This window comes from Paroedura picta, chromosome 15 (genome assembly GCF_049243985.1).
Source record: "Paroedura picta isolate Pp20150507F chromosome 15, Ppicta_v3.0, whole genome shotgun sequence".
Classification (NCBI taxonomy): domain Eukaryota; kingdom Metazoa; phylum Chordata; class Lepidosauria; order Squamata; family Gekkonidae; genus Paroedura; species Paroedura picta.
This window is the reverse complement of record NC_135383.1, coordinates 32063801-32080537: the sequence shown is the minus strand read 5'-3', so window position 1 is coordinate 32080537 and position 16737 is coordinate 32063801. Positions and strand designations below refer to the sequence as shown.

Below are 16737 nucleotides of genomic sequence, written 5' to 3'. Positions count from 1 at the left end.
AGGGACTTGGCTGGAACCGCAACAATGGGAACGCACAGGTCTTTTTCACTACTGTTGCAGATTGTTTGCAAGAGTGTAGCGCTTTTCGGAAGGTGAATCCACTTTTCTGGATTTCCCTTTAAGCGCTACAATGAATAGCTTTTTGCGGATCGGTTTCAGGAGTGTGTCAGATTGTATGCGACATCATGCATAACTGCAAATTAGTAGCGTTTACAATTTGGAAGCCTTTTGAAACATTGAAGTCGTGCAGAATGGACCAGTGAATCCCAAGCACCCCAAAGCACCTGCAGATCCCACCCACAGAAACCCAAGGAATAGTTAGGTTTAAAAATAAGAAGTAAAGTGAAGTCAAGAGTAATTAAAAGTGAGAAGAAGAAGAAGAAGAAGAAGAAGAAGAAGAAGAAGAAGAAGAAGAAGAAGAAGAGTGAGGAAGCAAGAGGACAAAACGGTTAAGAACCATTCAATCATTCCAGTGAAGAAGATTGTCCAAGGTTCAGTGCAGCGTCAGCCAGCCAGCCAGGCCCAGCACCCTCTCCGGGAGTCAGACTCAACGATTTTCCCCTATCAGAGCAGCAAATCAGCGATTTTCATACCGCCCCTCCTTACGGTTTTGGGCAGCTTACATAAAACATTTTGGAACATTTACATAAAACACTATCAAAATCAATATAACAGTATAACAATAACAACAACACACCAACTAGAACAACTAGAACAGAACTTCAACAATAACTTTGACACTCCCTCAGAAGGGTCTAGTCTGCACACAATAGATAATGCACTTTCAATGCACTTTAGAAGTAGATTTTCCTGTTCCGCACAGGGCAATCCAGCTGCCAAAGCACATTGAAAGTGCATTATCCTATGTCTGCAGAATGGGCCCAGGTTCGATCTCTCAGTCTGGGGGGCACCTGTAAGGTCAGTCGGCCTCAAGCAAATGCCTGGTGGAAGAGCTCCTTTTGCAGGCCCTGTGTCAAGTCTTTATTATTATAGAATCATAGAATTGGAAGGGGGCACATAGGCCATCTAGTCCAACCCCCTGCTCAACGCAGGATCAGCCCTAAGCATCCTAAAGCATCCAAGAAAAGTGTATCCAACCTTTGCTTGAAGACTGCCAGTGAGGGGGAGCTCACCACCTCCTTAGGCAGCCTATTCCACTGCTGAACTACGCTGATTGTGAAAATTTTTTTCCTGATATCTAGCCTACATCGTTGTACTTGAAGTTTAAACCCATTACTGCATGTCCTCTCCTCTGCAGCCAACGGAAACAGCATCCTGCCCTCCTCCAAGTGACAACCTTTCAAATACTTAAAGAGGGCTATCATGTCCCCTCTCAACCTCCTTTTCTCCAGGCTGAACATTCCCCAGTCCCTCAACCTATCTTCATAGGGCTTGGTCCCTTGGCCCCAGATCATCTTCGTCGCTTTCCTCTGTACCCTTTCAATTTTATTGACGTCCTTCTTGAAGTGAGGCCTCCAGAACTGCACACAGTACTCCAGGTGTGGTCTGACCAGTGCCGTATACAATGGGACTATGACACCTTGCGATTTTGATGTGATGCCCCTGTTGATACAGCCCAAAATGGCATTTGCCTTTTTTACCGCTGCATCACACTGCCTGCTCATTTTTAGTTTACAATCCACAAGTACCCCAAGGTCTTGTTCACATACAGTGTTACCTAGAAGCGTATCCCCCATCCAGTAGGCATGCTTTTCATTTTTCTGACCCAGATGCAGAACTTTACACTTATCTTTATTAAATTGCATCTTGTTCTCATTTGCCCATTTTTCCATTGTGTTGAGATCTCGTTGAACTCTGTCTCTATCTTCCGGAGTATTTGCCAGTCCTCCCAATTTGGTGTCATCTGCAAACTTGATGAGTAGTCCCTCCACCCCCTCATCTAGATCATTAATAAATATGTTAAAAAGTACCGAGCCGAGCACCGAGCCCTGAGGTACCCCACTACTCACCTCCCTCCAGTCTGATGAAACACCATTGACAAGAACGCTTTGAGTGCGGTTCTCTAACCAATTCCCTATCCACTTAACTATCTGAAAATCCAGATTGCAGTCCTTCAATTTATTCATCAGAACATATTGGGGAACCTTGTCAAAAGCTTTACTAAAATCCAAGTAAATGACATCAACCGAATTTCCCCGATCCAGCAAACCTGTTACTTGGTCAAAAAAGGAAACCAGGTTGGTCTGGCAGGACCTGTTGGAGACAAATCCATGCTGACTTCCTTGGATCACCAAATTGTCCTCCAGATGTTTGCAGATCACTCCCTTTAATATCTGCTCCATTATCTTCCCCACAACAGAGGTCAGACTCACTGGTCTGTAGTTTCCTGGGTCAGAAGCCAAAGAAGGTTGGTGGCTTGTTCCGGGGCCAGGCGCACCCCTGTGACTGCGAGGAAGCGCCTGGGCCCGGCAGAAGCCTGGAAACGGCGGCGGAGGGAGGGCGAGGCTTCTGCCCTGCCCAGGAGCACCTTCGCATCTGTGAAGGAGTGCCTGCGCCTGGGAGAAGGCGGGAAAAGGGCGGCGAAGGGCGGGCGAGGCTTCTGCCTGGCCCAGGCGCTCCTCCATGGCCGGGCCCAGCAGAAGCCGGAAGAACGGCAAGGGTGGGCGGGCGACGCTTCTGCCTGGCCCGGGCGCTCCTCCATGGCCGGGCCCAGCAGAAGCCGGGAGAACGGCAAGGGTGAGCAGGCAAGGTTTCTGCTGGGGCCGGGCGTTCCTTCGCTGCCGCAAAGGAGCACCCGGGTCCGGCAGAAGCCGGGAGAACAGCATGGGTGGGCGGGAGAGGCTTTAAAGATGGGCGGGGTTTAAAGATTTAAAAACATTCCAGCTATAAGAATCATTCTGACTTTAAAACTCACAAGCATTATCTCAGGCCCTGTAGAATTGTGGAAGTTCCGGCAGGGCCCTGATCTCTTCGGGAGCTCCTTCCACCAGGTGGGGGCCAGGACTGAGAAGGCCCTGGCCTTGTTGAGGTCCGACGTGCCTCTTTAAGGCCAGGGATCTGCAGCCAGTTGGAGGTGGCAGAACATAGAGCTCTTCTGGGGGGTATATATCTCTTGGTCATGCGCCATTCACCATTTACATAGATTTCAGAACTAGGGGAAAAACCCCAAATTATTGAGACCCATCCTAAGGAATTCTACCTAGACTCCTGCTAGCCTATCAATGGACCTTAGTTTCAGAAAGGTGAATGTTGATCAGATGCCAGTTACTAAATCTATGATGATGAATATCTAAAGAGTCTTTAAAGACTTAAGTAATCTTTACAAGGATTTCAACTGGACTCCTCCCCCATTTTAACCCATTTCCTCTTAAAAACTTATGTTTAAGGTGCCATAGGAGTTTTTCTTCCTTTCCTTGACCCAAAGATTCGAGTCAGTGATAGCAACATTTCGCAAGTGTGTGAAGCTGTCAACACATTTTTGTGGTGGAAATGAAGTTCCTTACTGCCTGAAAAGTGTCACCTGAACTGTGTGAACCTAAACAGAGTTAGACCCTTGTGAGTGGACAGAAGTTTGTTACTTTACTTCCGTGTACACAGCAGTGTCAGCACAACCACAAAGGCAATTCTTCCAGGATGGTTATTCAATATTCTCATAACTGGAGGGGGAAAAAAGATGATGCCAGCCATGAAAAGGAAAAAGTAACTTTATTACCACTGGAGAAACAGATTAAAATTATACTTTTTTTGTACAGATATTTGTTTGGTTAAATACGCAGGATATATGGCAGTAACTTCCCTTTATATATTTTATACAGTGCAATCATATAGAATGTGTGTGTATAAATAAATAAATGTGTATGTGTATTAAAATAATTTCTTTAAAAAGTAGCATGTAAGTATAATATATTTTTTAATTTACAGTTTTTTTGTATTAAGGTTTTATTTTTACTCTTTTCCTTATTTCAGTCTTTGAAGTCTGCAAGTTTACTGAAAAAAAGTTGTCAAAAGAATAAGATAAGTGCCAATGAAACAGTAAGATAATACCTGTTTATGATCTAACATAGGGGAGTATAAAAACCCTGGAATAAACTGTAAAAAAATGCCTTTTTAAAGTTACATACATTATGCCACAGTCAACACCCTTCTGACATATAAAAAATCTTTGTTGCTTCTTTCAAAGGACACGCTGGGCCCGCCCAACAACATAGATGAACAAGAGGGAATCCTGCTTGGACAAAAAAATGGTTACTGAACTTAACAGAGTCTGTGGATTTATGAGCAAATTTGTCAATGGGTACACAATGTTATGAAAACATAATTCTGATTTCCATTGAGCCACAGTTCAGATATCATCAGGATTCAGCATCCCAATGATCATTCCAATCTCATCCCCCCCCCCCCAGCAAATGCTGGATTCCTTGTTTTTGCTGTGATTAGGGCATGAATGTGGCTAAGTAACAATCCAGGAGTCAGTTAGGAAATCCATGTTCATCAGATAGGTAGAACCCTTGTAACTGCAGTTAACAGGCAAAGTTCAACTCATGGGCTCAGATTCTCGCTTGAAGGTTCAGAAGTTACCATAGTTAGCAGACCAGCCCTCCACTCAGAGCACTGACTGTAGGAAATGGAATTAATAGACAATTTCACATTTTTCATAACTGACCCAAGATCATTGTTTCATCTAACCAATGCTATCTTGACTATCAGGGTTGGTCTTTTTGGATGGATTCTGGATTTTTTCCAGCCCTTTGTTCCTGGAAATGACGGAGAACAAAAACGTGCTAAAATTCTGAATTCATGGTTGGGTCTCTGCCTGAATGACTGTCAGCTAGCATGGGAAATGGTCCCCCCAATACGTAGATAGGAATTTGCTAAAGAATTTGAGGGGAAATGCTACATTCACTTCTATGAGGGGCTTGGCAAGTCCACATTTTTCTAAAGGTTAACAACGTGTTTGTGAATTGTGTGTTACTACAATCCACCCTTCATTGTGCTTAGCACATGTGAACCATAATGTGATTGGTTATGACTCAATTCTTCAAATTTTCTACTTAAGGAGGGCATTTTGAACTTGGATGCACAACAGTTTATTGGCAACAGAATTATTTCCACCTGCAAAATCAATTGAGCCACACTCAGATATTGAATCCCAATGAAGTTTTCAGCCCCCGACCATTTGCAAGCATCTTTCAGGCTGCATACATAGTTATTCATTCATAAAAAGACCATCAGCAAGGTTTTGTGAAATCTTTCTGGGGAGAAAGTTGGAGCTGCAGAATTATTGGAGTTGTCATACTTTAAAGGCTCTTTGTCTAAACTGGTACATATGTTCTGGACATAGTGGGCATAGTAGAAATCAAGGACATAACTAGTTAATTTGCTGTTGTTATATTCTGAAGTAGTCCTTCAGGGAATTAGTACATTTGGATCCAATTTATCTTTTTCTGTCCTTTTTATTAATTGAATGGCTTGAGACTTTGATTCGTATCAAAGCTATTACAATGTTAGAATCATAGAATTATTGAATCAATGCAGGATCAGCTTAAAGCATCTAGGATAAGTATCTGTCCAGCTGCTGCTTAAAGATTGCCAGTAAGGGGAACTCATAACCTTCGTAGGCAGCTCATCCCTCTGCTGAACTACTGTGACTGTGAATTCCCCACCCTGGTATCTAGCTGGTATCATTCTACATGTAGTTTAAACCCATTACTGCAGGTCCTATCCTATGCTGACAACAGGAACCTTTCCCTGCCTTCCGCTAAGTGACAACATTTCAAATATTTAAAGACAGCAATCATGTCCCTTCTCAACATTTCTACAGGGTGAAGATTCCCAAGTCCCTCAGCCTTTCCTGATAGGGCTTGGTCCCCAGGCCCTGGATCATCACTCTCCTCTGAACTCTCTCAATTTTGTTCATATCCTTTGTGAAGTAAGGCCTCCAGAACTCCACAGTGTGGTATACAGTGGAACTACAACACCTTGTGATTTTGATGTGCTGTCTCTGTTGATACAACTCAAAACTGCATTTCCCTCCTTACCACCATATCATACTGTCTCCTCATATTTAGCTTACAAGTACCCCAAGATCACGGTCACATACACAGATACCCAGAAGTGTATCTCCCATCCAGGATGCATGCTTCTCATGTTTGTGGCCCAATTTGGTGTCATCTGCAAATTTAATGAACAGTTCCCCTATCCCTTATCCAGGTCATTGATAAAAATGTTGAAAGCTACCAGAACCAGTAATGACCCCTGTGGAATTACGCTGCTCACCTCCCTCCAATTTGATGAAATACCACTGACAATCACACTTTGGGTGTGGCTTTCTAGCCAGTTCCCTATCCATCTAACCACCCAAAAATCCAGTCTACAGTTCTCCAATTTACCCATCAGAACATCATGGGGAACCTTGTCAAAAGCCTTACTAATATTTAGGTAAACAACATCCATTGAGTTTCCATGATCTAATAAATCCATGACTTGGTCAAAGAAAGAAACCAGGTTGGTCTGGCAGGACCTGGAGACAAATCCATGCTGACTTCCCTGGATAAGCAAATTGTTCTTCAGATAATTGCAGATCACCCTTTAACATCTGCTCTATTATGTTCCCTGAAATTGAGGTCAAACTCACTGGCTTGTAGTTTCCCAGGTCATCTCTCCTCCCTTTTTTGAAGATTGGGATAACATTCGCTCTCCTCTTCTGATGGTGATGATGGTGGTGGTGGTGGTGGTACTACTACTACTACTACTACTACTACTACTACTTGTCAGACGCACAGGAAACTCACAACAAAACTTATTCAAAAGAAAATAGTTTTATTGATTAGCACTATACGCATTGGACTGAAAGTCAAATCTGACTCGAAGCCAGATTTGCCTCAGCTTATCAATACATTTCTCCCGCCCAAAACTTGACAGTTCCCAAGGAGGGGGGTTAGTGAGAAAAGACATATGTGAAACAACAACAGGATTCCAAACTCCCATCCTTGAGAGAATTGACAACAACCCTGTGTGCCCATAACAAGATAAGGTTAGAATAACATCACTATTCTATTTTATTGCTACAAACTACAAGGTCGGGGCTAACAGGCGCCAGGTTCAATTAAGCAATATAACTGACATGGAGGAACTCAGGCTAATTTATGACAGAGATTCTACAATCCTGACATCCCTCCGCATTAAAACTAACTTCACTCCTCCATCTAGCCGGCATCTACTGGGCGAGGACAATCCGGGAATGCCCGATGGAAAGCCCGGAGGAGGCGGGGTGCCTTCACATTCCTTGCCTCCACCCACTCTTTGTCCCCCGAGGGGAAATCTTTCCAATCGACCAGATATTGAAGGCGACCCTTGTGCAAACGAGAGTCTAAAATTTGGTTGACTTCATAGTGGGTGTCTTTATCGATGAAAATTGGCACAGGCTGGTCTGGAGGAGGGTGCCACTCGTCAGGGACCGGAGCTCTCCGCAGCAGGCTGGAATGAAAAACCGGATGCACATTCCTATAAGTCTTTGGTAAAGCTAGCTCAACAGTCACAGTATTAATCAGTTTTATCACTTTAAATGGCCCCACGTATTTAGGGCCAAGTTTCTTTGACTTCTGTTGGCACCTCAGGTTCTTAGTAGACAAATAGGCCAGGTCTCCCACTTTCCAGTCAGGTGCAGGTACTCTTTTCTTATCCGCTTGAGCTTTATAGGCTTGTTTTGCCTCCTTGAGGCTAGCTACAATTTCTGGCCAACCTGTACTGATGGTGGCTGCCCATTTATTTATGTCAGGAGCCTCGGTGGAGTGGAGCTCCCAGGTGGGGGCTGTTGCTAAATCAGTCCCATACACTACTTTGAAAGGTGATACCCCAGTTGAGGCGTGAACCCCATTGTTGTAGGCAAATTCAGCCATCGGTAATAAAGAGACCCAATTGTCCTGCTGGTGATTGATGAAACAACGTAAGTACTGTTCCAGGATTTGGTTTACCCTTTCGGTCTGGCCATTTGATTCAGGGTGATAGCCCGAAGTGAGGGCTTGCTCCACCCCCAAAAGTCTCAGGAGTTCCCTCCAAAACTTAGAAACGAACTGGGGGCCCCGATCCGTCAGGACACGTGTCGGGATCCCGTGCAGACGTACCACGTGTTCAATGAAAAGAGAAGCCAATTTTGGTGCTGAAGGCACCCCCGTGCAGGGAATGAAGTGAGCCTGTTTGGAAAAAGCATCCACTACCACCCATATAACGGTGTTCCCATGGCTGGGAGGGAGGTCCGTAATAAAGTCCATAGTGACATCTGTCCATGGACGAGAGGGGGTGGGCTGTGGTTGCAATAGCCCCTTTTTCTTGCCTCCAACCGGTTTTGAGGCAATACAAACAGGGCATCCCTGCACATATTTCTCCACATCTTTGCGCAGGGACGGCCACCAATATTGTCTCCTGACTAGGTGCAAAGTTTTTACAAAACCAAAGTGTCCAGCAGTTTTTGCGTCGTGGCAAAGTTTCAAAACTTTTCCCCTGGCCGCCACAGGAACAAAGAGTCTCTCGCCCTTAAAAAAGAGCCCCCCCTTCTCAGTCAGATCAGGGCGGAGGGAGCAAAACTCCGGATCTTGTGACATCCCCTTCTGGACCCAGCCCCCTGGGATGGGCGTATCAGTCTTTACGTGGCTGCGCGTCACAGCGGCCATCCCTAGTTGGGCGGGAGTGAAAACGGTGTCCACCAATGGGTCTCGTTTGCTGTTGTACTGGGGCAGGCGCGATAATGCATCTGCCAAAAAGTTCATTTTACCCGGCAGATGCTTTAGGGAGAAGTTGAAACGGGCGAAAAACTCTGCCCATCTCATTTGCTTGGCGGAAAGCGATCGGGGCTGCTTAAGTGCCTGAAGGTTTTTATGATCCGTCCAGACTACAAATGGGATCGCGGATCCTTCTAGCCAATGCCTCCAGGTGGAAAGGGCCAATTTTACTGCAGCCGCCTCTTTTTCCCAAATTGCCCAATTTCGCTCTGCCCCTGAAAATTTCTTTGACAGATAGGCCAGCGGGTGTAACTTTCCGTCCTCCCCCTCTTGGAGGATCACGGCCCCCATTGCTACGTCCGAGGAGTCTACTTGTACAGTAAATTGCTTAGAAGGGTCAGCATGGGCCAGTACGGGTTCGGACGTAAACAATAACTTTAGTTTGTCGAATGCGTTTTGACAGGGGGGAGTCCACAGAAGGGGCGTCCCCGGGCGGCTCGCCGTTTTTCCCCCTTGTTTGGTTTTCAACAAGTCAGTGAGGGGCAGCGCCACTTTGGCAAAATTGGGGATGAAAGTCCTGTAAAAATTAGCGAACCCTAAGAAACTTTGCAGTTGCCTCCTGGTGCGGGGAGGTTCCCAAGCCAGCAAGTCACGCACCTTGCCAGGGTCCATCTCAATCCCCGCTTGGGAGACACGGAACCCCAGAAACTCCACCGCATCGCGGTGGAACTCACATTTAGACAGTTTAGCAAACAATTGGTGCTTTCGCAAGCGGTTGAGCACTTCGCGTACCAGATCAGCATGACTCTCAACATTCTCAGAATACACAAGAATATCATCAATGTAAACCAACACCCCTTGGTACAATAAATCATGCATAATTTCATTAATCATATTCATGAACACGCCCGGAGCGCCGGCGAGGCCGAACGGCATTACGGTGTACTCAAATTGCCCCAGGGGGGTGTTAAAAGCCGTTAGATATTCGTGCCCCTTCTTGATCCGAACTCGGTAATAGGCTTCCCTCAAATCCAATTTTGTAAAAATTCGTGCCTTCCCCAAGTGGCCCAACAAGTCTTTTATCAGGGGGAGCGGGTAGGCATTGCAGGTGGAGACCGCATTCAACCCACGGTAGTCAGTACACAAACGTAGCGAACCGTCCTTCTTTTTTACAAAAAGGACCGGGGCCGCCAATGAAGATGTGGCCGGTCTAATAAAACCCCTCGCCAAGTTCTTATCCAAAAATTCCCTAAGCTCCGCCATTTCCCGGGGGCTCATGGAATAAAGTTTGGCTTTGGGGAGTGGTTCCCCTTTCTTTAATTCAATGGCACAGTCAGTTTTACGGTGGGGGGGCAGTTGGTTGCACTCCACCTCCGCGAACACATCAGCAAAGTCTCGATACTCAGGAGGGAGCGCTGTCCCCCCCGATCCCAAAGCGGCCACAACCCCCGTCAGTGGGGAATCCCGCGGTCGAGCGTGCTGCTCGCAGGCGGGAGAGGTAAAGTCCACGGTCCCTTCTTTCCACTTCACTAGGGGGTCATGTTCCTTCAGCCAATCCAACCCTAACACACAAGGGAAGGCAGAATGAGGGGCTACCAAAGGCTGGATTTGCTCCCAATGTTTTTTTATGTCCAAGTCCATTGGGCGCGTTTTCGCCGTGGCCTCCCCTCCGGGAGCACATTTCCCATCCAATTGGGTGATGGGCAAGGGATCCCTCAGCGGCACCTTTCCCACCCCCAAAGTCTCGGCCAGTGCTGGGCTCACTAGGGATTGGGTGCACCCTGAGTCCACGATACACCGGACTCCCACTGTTTTCCCCGACTTGGGGTTGGAGAGCTTGGCAGGTAGGAGTAGTAAGGGGGAATCACTCACCACGCGTTTGCCCCTGTTGGCGGCCTGCTGGCGGGGCGCCTTTACAGCAGACCGTCCTCGTTTCCCGACTGCTCCTCGGCTTGATCCTCGTCCTCCAGCCCGCTTCCCTCCTCCGAGTCGTCCACTGCTGGCACGGCAGTCACCGGCGCCAGGAGAGACTTGGCACTTTTCTTGGGAGTGGGTTTCTTGGCAGGCTGGGCTTTCGGTGGGGCGCTGCTCACGGCCCTCGGGGTCGCTGTTGCTTTTGAGGGGCAGTTTGCGAGAAAGTGCCCCGCTTGGCCACAACCCAAGCACAGCCCTTTTTCCATGCGCCGGGAGCGCTCAGACGGCTCCAACTTGGCTCGGGGCTTGGTTTTCGCCGGGGTGGAAGTTTTCGCCACGGTTTTGCCTGCCAGGACTTGCACCATCGAAGCTCGCTCCAATCGATTTTCCATCTCCCCAGCCAATTGGACCCAACCTTCGACTGTAAGCGGGTCTTCCAGGAGGAGGCATTTGTCTGCCAGAGTAGGATTGAGGCCCCCCACAAACGACAGCACACGTTGGGGCTCCGTCCAGTCCGGCACCGAGGAAGCCAGCTCTTTAAACTCCCTGGCGTACTCGACCACTGACAACTTCCCTTGCCGGTGAGCCCTGAGTTTCTTCTCCGCGGTCTCTCGCTCGAACGGTTCCACGTACATCTGGCGCAGGGCTCTCATGAAATGGTTGTAGTCACGAATGGCTTGGGGGTGATAGCGGTACAAGTCCACAAACCACTTGGCTGCTTTGCCTTCTAGGGCTTGGCCCACGAAGCGCACTTTCTCAGCATCATCCTGGAAAGTGAACCCCATTTCCATCATGTAGGCCTGGAGGTGCACCAGAAACGTAGGAAAATCGGAGGGGTCTCCGGAAAACTTAGCCTTGAATTTATAGGTGCTCCGCATCTCCACACCCCGGAGGTGGGCTGGTAGGCGCCCCGGGCCCCAATCCGCCGGTGCCGGGGCCGGTGCTGGGGGTCTTGCACTGCGGCCGATGCCTCGTCCTCTCCCCGCCGCCGCTCTTGCTCGTTCCGCCACCCGGGCTGCCTCCGCTGCTCGCGCTGCCGCTCGCGCCGCTTCGCGCGCCGCTGCTGCCGCCGCCGCCTCGGCTCCCGCAACGTCCGCTGCCGCCGCCGCTGCTGCCGCCGCCGCTGCGTCCTCGCCTCCGTCCGCGCCGTCTCCTCCTGCTCCATCGCCGCCCGCGCCGCCTTCGTCCTCTCGCTCCTCGCCCTCGCCTTCTTGTTCGCGTTGCTCTCTCGCTCGAGCCTCTGCCTCCGCCTCGATCTCCAGCTGCGCCCTGGCCCTGGCCAACGCCTCAGCATCCGCTGCCGCTTGCGTGTCCGCCATGCCGTGCTCCCGCAGTGCAAGCCCACCACTCACTCGTCGCAGGCTGGTATCGTGCGCACCACCACCACGCACTTCCTTCAGCAGGCGTTGCGTTCGGCGCTTCTCCTCCGGATCCAACCGACCCGAAAGATCCTGCAGCCAGTTAGTCACCCTGTCCAGCTTGTACTGCAAGTCCTGTGTCTCACCCACAGGCTCCAGCGCGTAGCTAGGCAGTCCCAGGTGCTCCGGCCACCTCTCGTCCCCAGTAGGGCGGTCGTATTTTGACAATCGCCTGCGCTGGGTGACGTGTCGTTCCAAAAATTCCTCGGGCCCCGGGGTTGTCCCCGAGATTGCCCGCATCATGCCCGAGCTGTGCGGGCCGGCACTCGCGCCGTCGCCCTGGGAGAGGTCCCAATCCAGGCCCTCTCCCTGCTCAGAAAAAGTATGTCCCTCGCCCTGCATTTTGCAGGTGAAAGGAGTTGTGAGATTTGACTTGATGTCAGACGCACAGGAAACTCACAACAAAACTTATTCAAAAGAAAATAGTTTTATTGATTAGCACTATACGCATTGGACTGAAAGTCAAATCTGACTCGAAGCCAGATTTGCCTCAGCTTATCAATACATTTCTCCCGCCCAAAACTTGACAGTTCCCAAGGAGGGGGGTTAGTGAGAAAAGACATATGTGAAACAACAACAGGATTCCAAACTCCCATCCTTGAGAGAATTGACAACAACCCTGTGTGCCCATAACAAGATAAGGTTAGAATAACATCACTATTCTATTTTATTGCTACAAACTACAAGGTCGGGGCTAACAGGCGCCAGGTTCAATTAAGCAATATAACTGACATGGAGGAACTCAGGCTAATTTATGACAGAGATTCTACAATCCTGACACTACTACTACTACTACTACTACTAGTAGTAGTAATAGTAGTAGTAGTAGTAGTAGTAGTAGTAGTAGTAGTAGTAGAAGAAGAAGAAGAAGTAGAAGAAGGAGTTCGTTCTTATATGCCACTTTTCGCTACCTGAAGGAGGCTCAAAGCGGCTTACAGTCGCCTTCCCTTTTCTCTCCCCACAACAGATACCCTGTGAGGTGGGTGAGGCTGAGAGAGCCCTGAGATTACTGAAGAAGAGGAAGAAGAAGAGTTCTTATATGCCACTTTTCTCTACCTGAAGGAGGCTCACAGCGGCTTACAGTCGCCTTCCTTTTCCTCTCCCCACAACAGACACCCTATGATGTGGGTGAGGCTGAGAGAGCGCTGATATCACTGCTCGGTCAGAACAGTTTTATCAGTTCTGTGGTGAGCCTAAGGTCACCCAGCTGGCTGCATGTGGGGGAGTGCAGAATTGAACCCGGCATGCCTGATGGGGGACCCATCCTCCCTAGTCTGGAACCACTTCCAAATAGTGGAGAAGACCAGTTTTGCAGAGTGCCAGGTCTGTAGGCAACCGGCCAGTCGAGGGAGAGAACCCCGTCATTTCTCAACAACTGCCTTCAGGAACCACGTGAAGAGGCACCACCAGGCACTGCTACTTTGGGGGGAGAGACAGGCTGCCACTGGCGTGCCCACGCAGGCACCACCAGCCAGCTGCAGGAAGGAGACCTGTGACCTCCACCTTCAGAGCAACTCTCATAGAGGTGTGGAGGGGGGGGGATGGCACCAGTGTGCCTATCGGGGAAGTGGCCACAGGACCCAAAGGCACGAACAGCAAACTAGCAATGCTGATGCCATTGAATGGGCACCCCTTCTCCCTGGCAAATGATTAGCTGTTCCACAGACTCTGCCATCGCATGTCAACCTGGAACCAGCCTCCTAGTGGCATGATGATGAGCAGGACAGTGTTTGCCGTCTCCTAATAGGGCAGCCAGGCCTCATGTGGAGGCAGGCATGTCCCGAGCTTCTGGAACCATGCACTTCATGTCAGACATATGGACAGCGTGTCATGTGCACAATGTGTACATTTCACTGACTGCATTGGTGGGACCTCCAAGAGGTCCAGGGTGGGCCCAATAGTTTTAGGCAGGATCAGGGCTGCAGGGCTGGCTATCACTTTGCTGCACATCGAACCCTTCAATGGGTGGCACACAGCAGAAAACCTCAGGCGTACCATATTGAGGATGTTGGAGAGCTGGGTAGGCAGAGGGAGAGTGACCAAGGGATTTTGGGTGATAGATAGGGCCCTGAACATGAAGAAGGTGGCCAAGGACTTGGCCCTGACGAATATCACTTGTGTGGCCTCACCTGGTGGTTCAGGATGTCCTTGGGGTAGGTTCCACACAGGAATCCATCTTATCTGCTGAGATCTGTGGGTTCTGGCTTCTCACCGTAAAGTGGCAGAAGATCGTGGCTCACTTCAACCACAGCTCGATGGACTTCCATTGTCTGCAGGAGAGGCAGGTCCTGATGGAGGTGCCACAACACTGCCTCACTGGAGACATTAGCACGTGTTGGAACTCCTCTCATGCCATGTTTGCACACTTGGTGGAGCAGAGGCGTGCCCTCAATGCCCATGACACAGGGATTTTTGATGCTGAGACATGGATCACTGACCCAGAATGGGAGATCCTTTTCCAGACTGTGGAGGTTCTTGGCCCCTTCAAGATCTTCACAGAAATGCTTTTGTCTGACATTGTAAGTTTGGGTCTGGTCTTCTCCATGGTCCACAAGGTGTGCGAGGCAATGGCTCCCTTTGCAAACTCAGGCCTAGGACACACAGGCAGGGTTCCAGCCATGCATGGACATGCACAAAGGCTCCAAAGAGGTTTCGAGGAATGCTTTGGGCCCCTCTGCAAGGCAAACTCATACAGGGTTGCAGCTATGTGTGATCCCCGTGTCAAGGGCAGTATCACAGAGAGGGAGAAGAGCTTCTCTGAATGGTGTGCACTGCTCATTCGGAGGGTTGTGTGGCGGATGTCCAAAGAGGCAAGGTTGGCAGCCGAGGTGGGGGGGGGGGAAGAAATCAGTATGGCTGCTTCTCCTTCCTCACCTGCCCCGAGGACAGCCCCTTCAAGAGGCTGGAGCAGGAGGACTTCTTGCTGGGGTTTCTGCATCCTTCTTCTTCCTTTGGGGGCATGAGGGACTTGAGAGAGGTAAAATATTTCTTTTTGGAGGTAAAATATTTTTATTAAATTATCTCCATTCTACAAAACACTATATATACAACTGATTGAGAGAGGATACTGTGACTGTGATGCTGAAGGTCTAACTCTGGGATCCCAGGGACCCCAGAGACGTCGTCCTGTGAAGTGCTGGGCCCTGTGGGAGGCAGTCTGGCCGGCCCTCTCCTGCATGCTCAGGATCTTCCCTTCGTGCCCTCTGACAAGCATCCAAAGCAGCTGACATTGTCTGCACACATCGCTCCTACCTGAAGCCTGAAAATGTCCAGCAGTTGACCTTTCTCAAGATCAACTTGCCAGCTTTTGGCTTCCCAGGACTGGACTATGAGGAGGACTGAGGTGAGCCCAGAACTGCTGTGACTGCATCCCCTCGGAGTCTGTCCTAGGTTGCGGGGTTGAGAAATGCTCTCCCCACACTTAAAATCCTGCAGACAGAGGTGGCAGGGCCATCACTGCCCATTTTGATTGGCTGCCCTACCAAATCCACACTACCAATCTCAAAACAAGTCACTGCAGAGAACCAGAGGGTCCTAACAATCAAATTTAGCCCCCCACATTCACCAAAAGCCCCCCCCCCATGGAAAAACCTCTCAATCCTTAGAGCTCATGCAAAATACAAGAAGAGACCATCAGCTCTGAGGGAGTCCCAAGAGTTATGGACGCTATCAGAGCCAGGCATGCGGGTAGTGGGGGGTGGAGGACTATGATGAGTGGTTAAAGAAGAGCTGGGTTTGATTCTCCAGTGGTCAATCGGCGGACAGCTGGGAGACCTTGTCTAACTCCCGTCAGAACTGCTTTCACACAACAATTCTGACAGCTCTCTCAGACCCACCAACCATTCAGGGTGTCTGGTGTGGGGAGAGAAAGAAGGCAACTGTAAGCCACTTTGAGCCTCCTTTAGATAGTGAAAAGCAGGGTATAAAATCAACTAGTCTTCCTCTTAACTGTTTTTTTTGTTGCTGTTGGAGGAGACTGGAAAGGAGAACCTGTGATGATGGAAGTGTAGATTCAGTGCTTAGGCCACCCAGAACTCCTCCACTGGGAGATTCCCACTCCTACCTTGCCAGTAGCAGGCATCGCCTCTTCTCTCTATCTCCTGTGGTGTTTGGTGGGCCTCCAGGTTCCCCCTGGAGGCTGGCATCCCTTAGCTTCTAGTTGTGCTGCAAGATTCCTCCCCCCATCATCTTCTCCTCTCCAGGGGAACACAGGTGAGCTCTGTGTGGACTGTGGTGCGCTTCCAGTGGGTCTCCAGGAGGCTGGCACCCAAGCATTGCTGGGATAGCCAGCCACAGCCCTCCCTTGCTGCTCTGGCATGGATCCCTTTTCTCCAGGGGAGGTGATGGGAACTGCTCTCTTTGTGAAGATGAGCTGTAATTCCTGTTTATTCCCATCATCTCCTGCATGCTAAACCTTTGGGAGTGAGAGTCCCCTCCCTGCTTTGGCAATTTTCAGGCTTCCCTCTTCTCAGTGGCCTGGGAGCTGGGGGTTTGAGTTAGAAGCTCCAAACTTTCTGTGTTGTTGGGGGGGGGGGCTGGAAAGGAGAACCTGTGATGATGGGAGCTTCAGAAGCCTCTTCTTTGATGAGCCCCCAAGTTTCAAGAAGATTGGAGTAGAGGGTCCAATTCCAGGGGCTCCCAGAGAGGGTGGCCCATCCTACCTCCACTGTTTCCAATGGTGAGAAAAACAGACTCTCTGTTCTGCTCATGAATTTCCATCATTAATG

At 49.4% G+C, this 16737-nt stretch overlaps 1 protein-coding gene across 5 annotated transcripts in view; it reads right to left on the bottom strand.

Annotated features, from left to right (window-relative positions):
• Positions 1 to 7319: 7319 nt before the first annotated feature.
• The window catches only part of LOC143824183 (uncharacterized), a 264423-nt gene continuing 255005 nt past the window's right edge, over positions 7320 to 16737 (bottom strand). For 4 of the 5 annotated variants that reach the window (XR_013226721.1, XR_013226722.1, XR_013226724.1 and 1 more), the window contains one exon: positions 7354 to 7437. Coding sequence is in view for 1 of the 5 variants with exons in the window: in XM_077311141.1 (XP_077167256.1) it covers positions 10592 to 12352 (1761 nt within the window). In the remaining 4 variants the exon portion in view is untranslated. Of the gene's footprint in view, positions 7438 to 10550; positions 12406 to 16737 lie in introns of those variants that run through there. The other variant, XM_077311141.1, reaches the window with a different exon arrangement.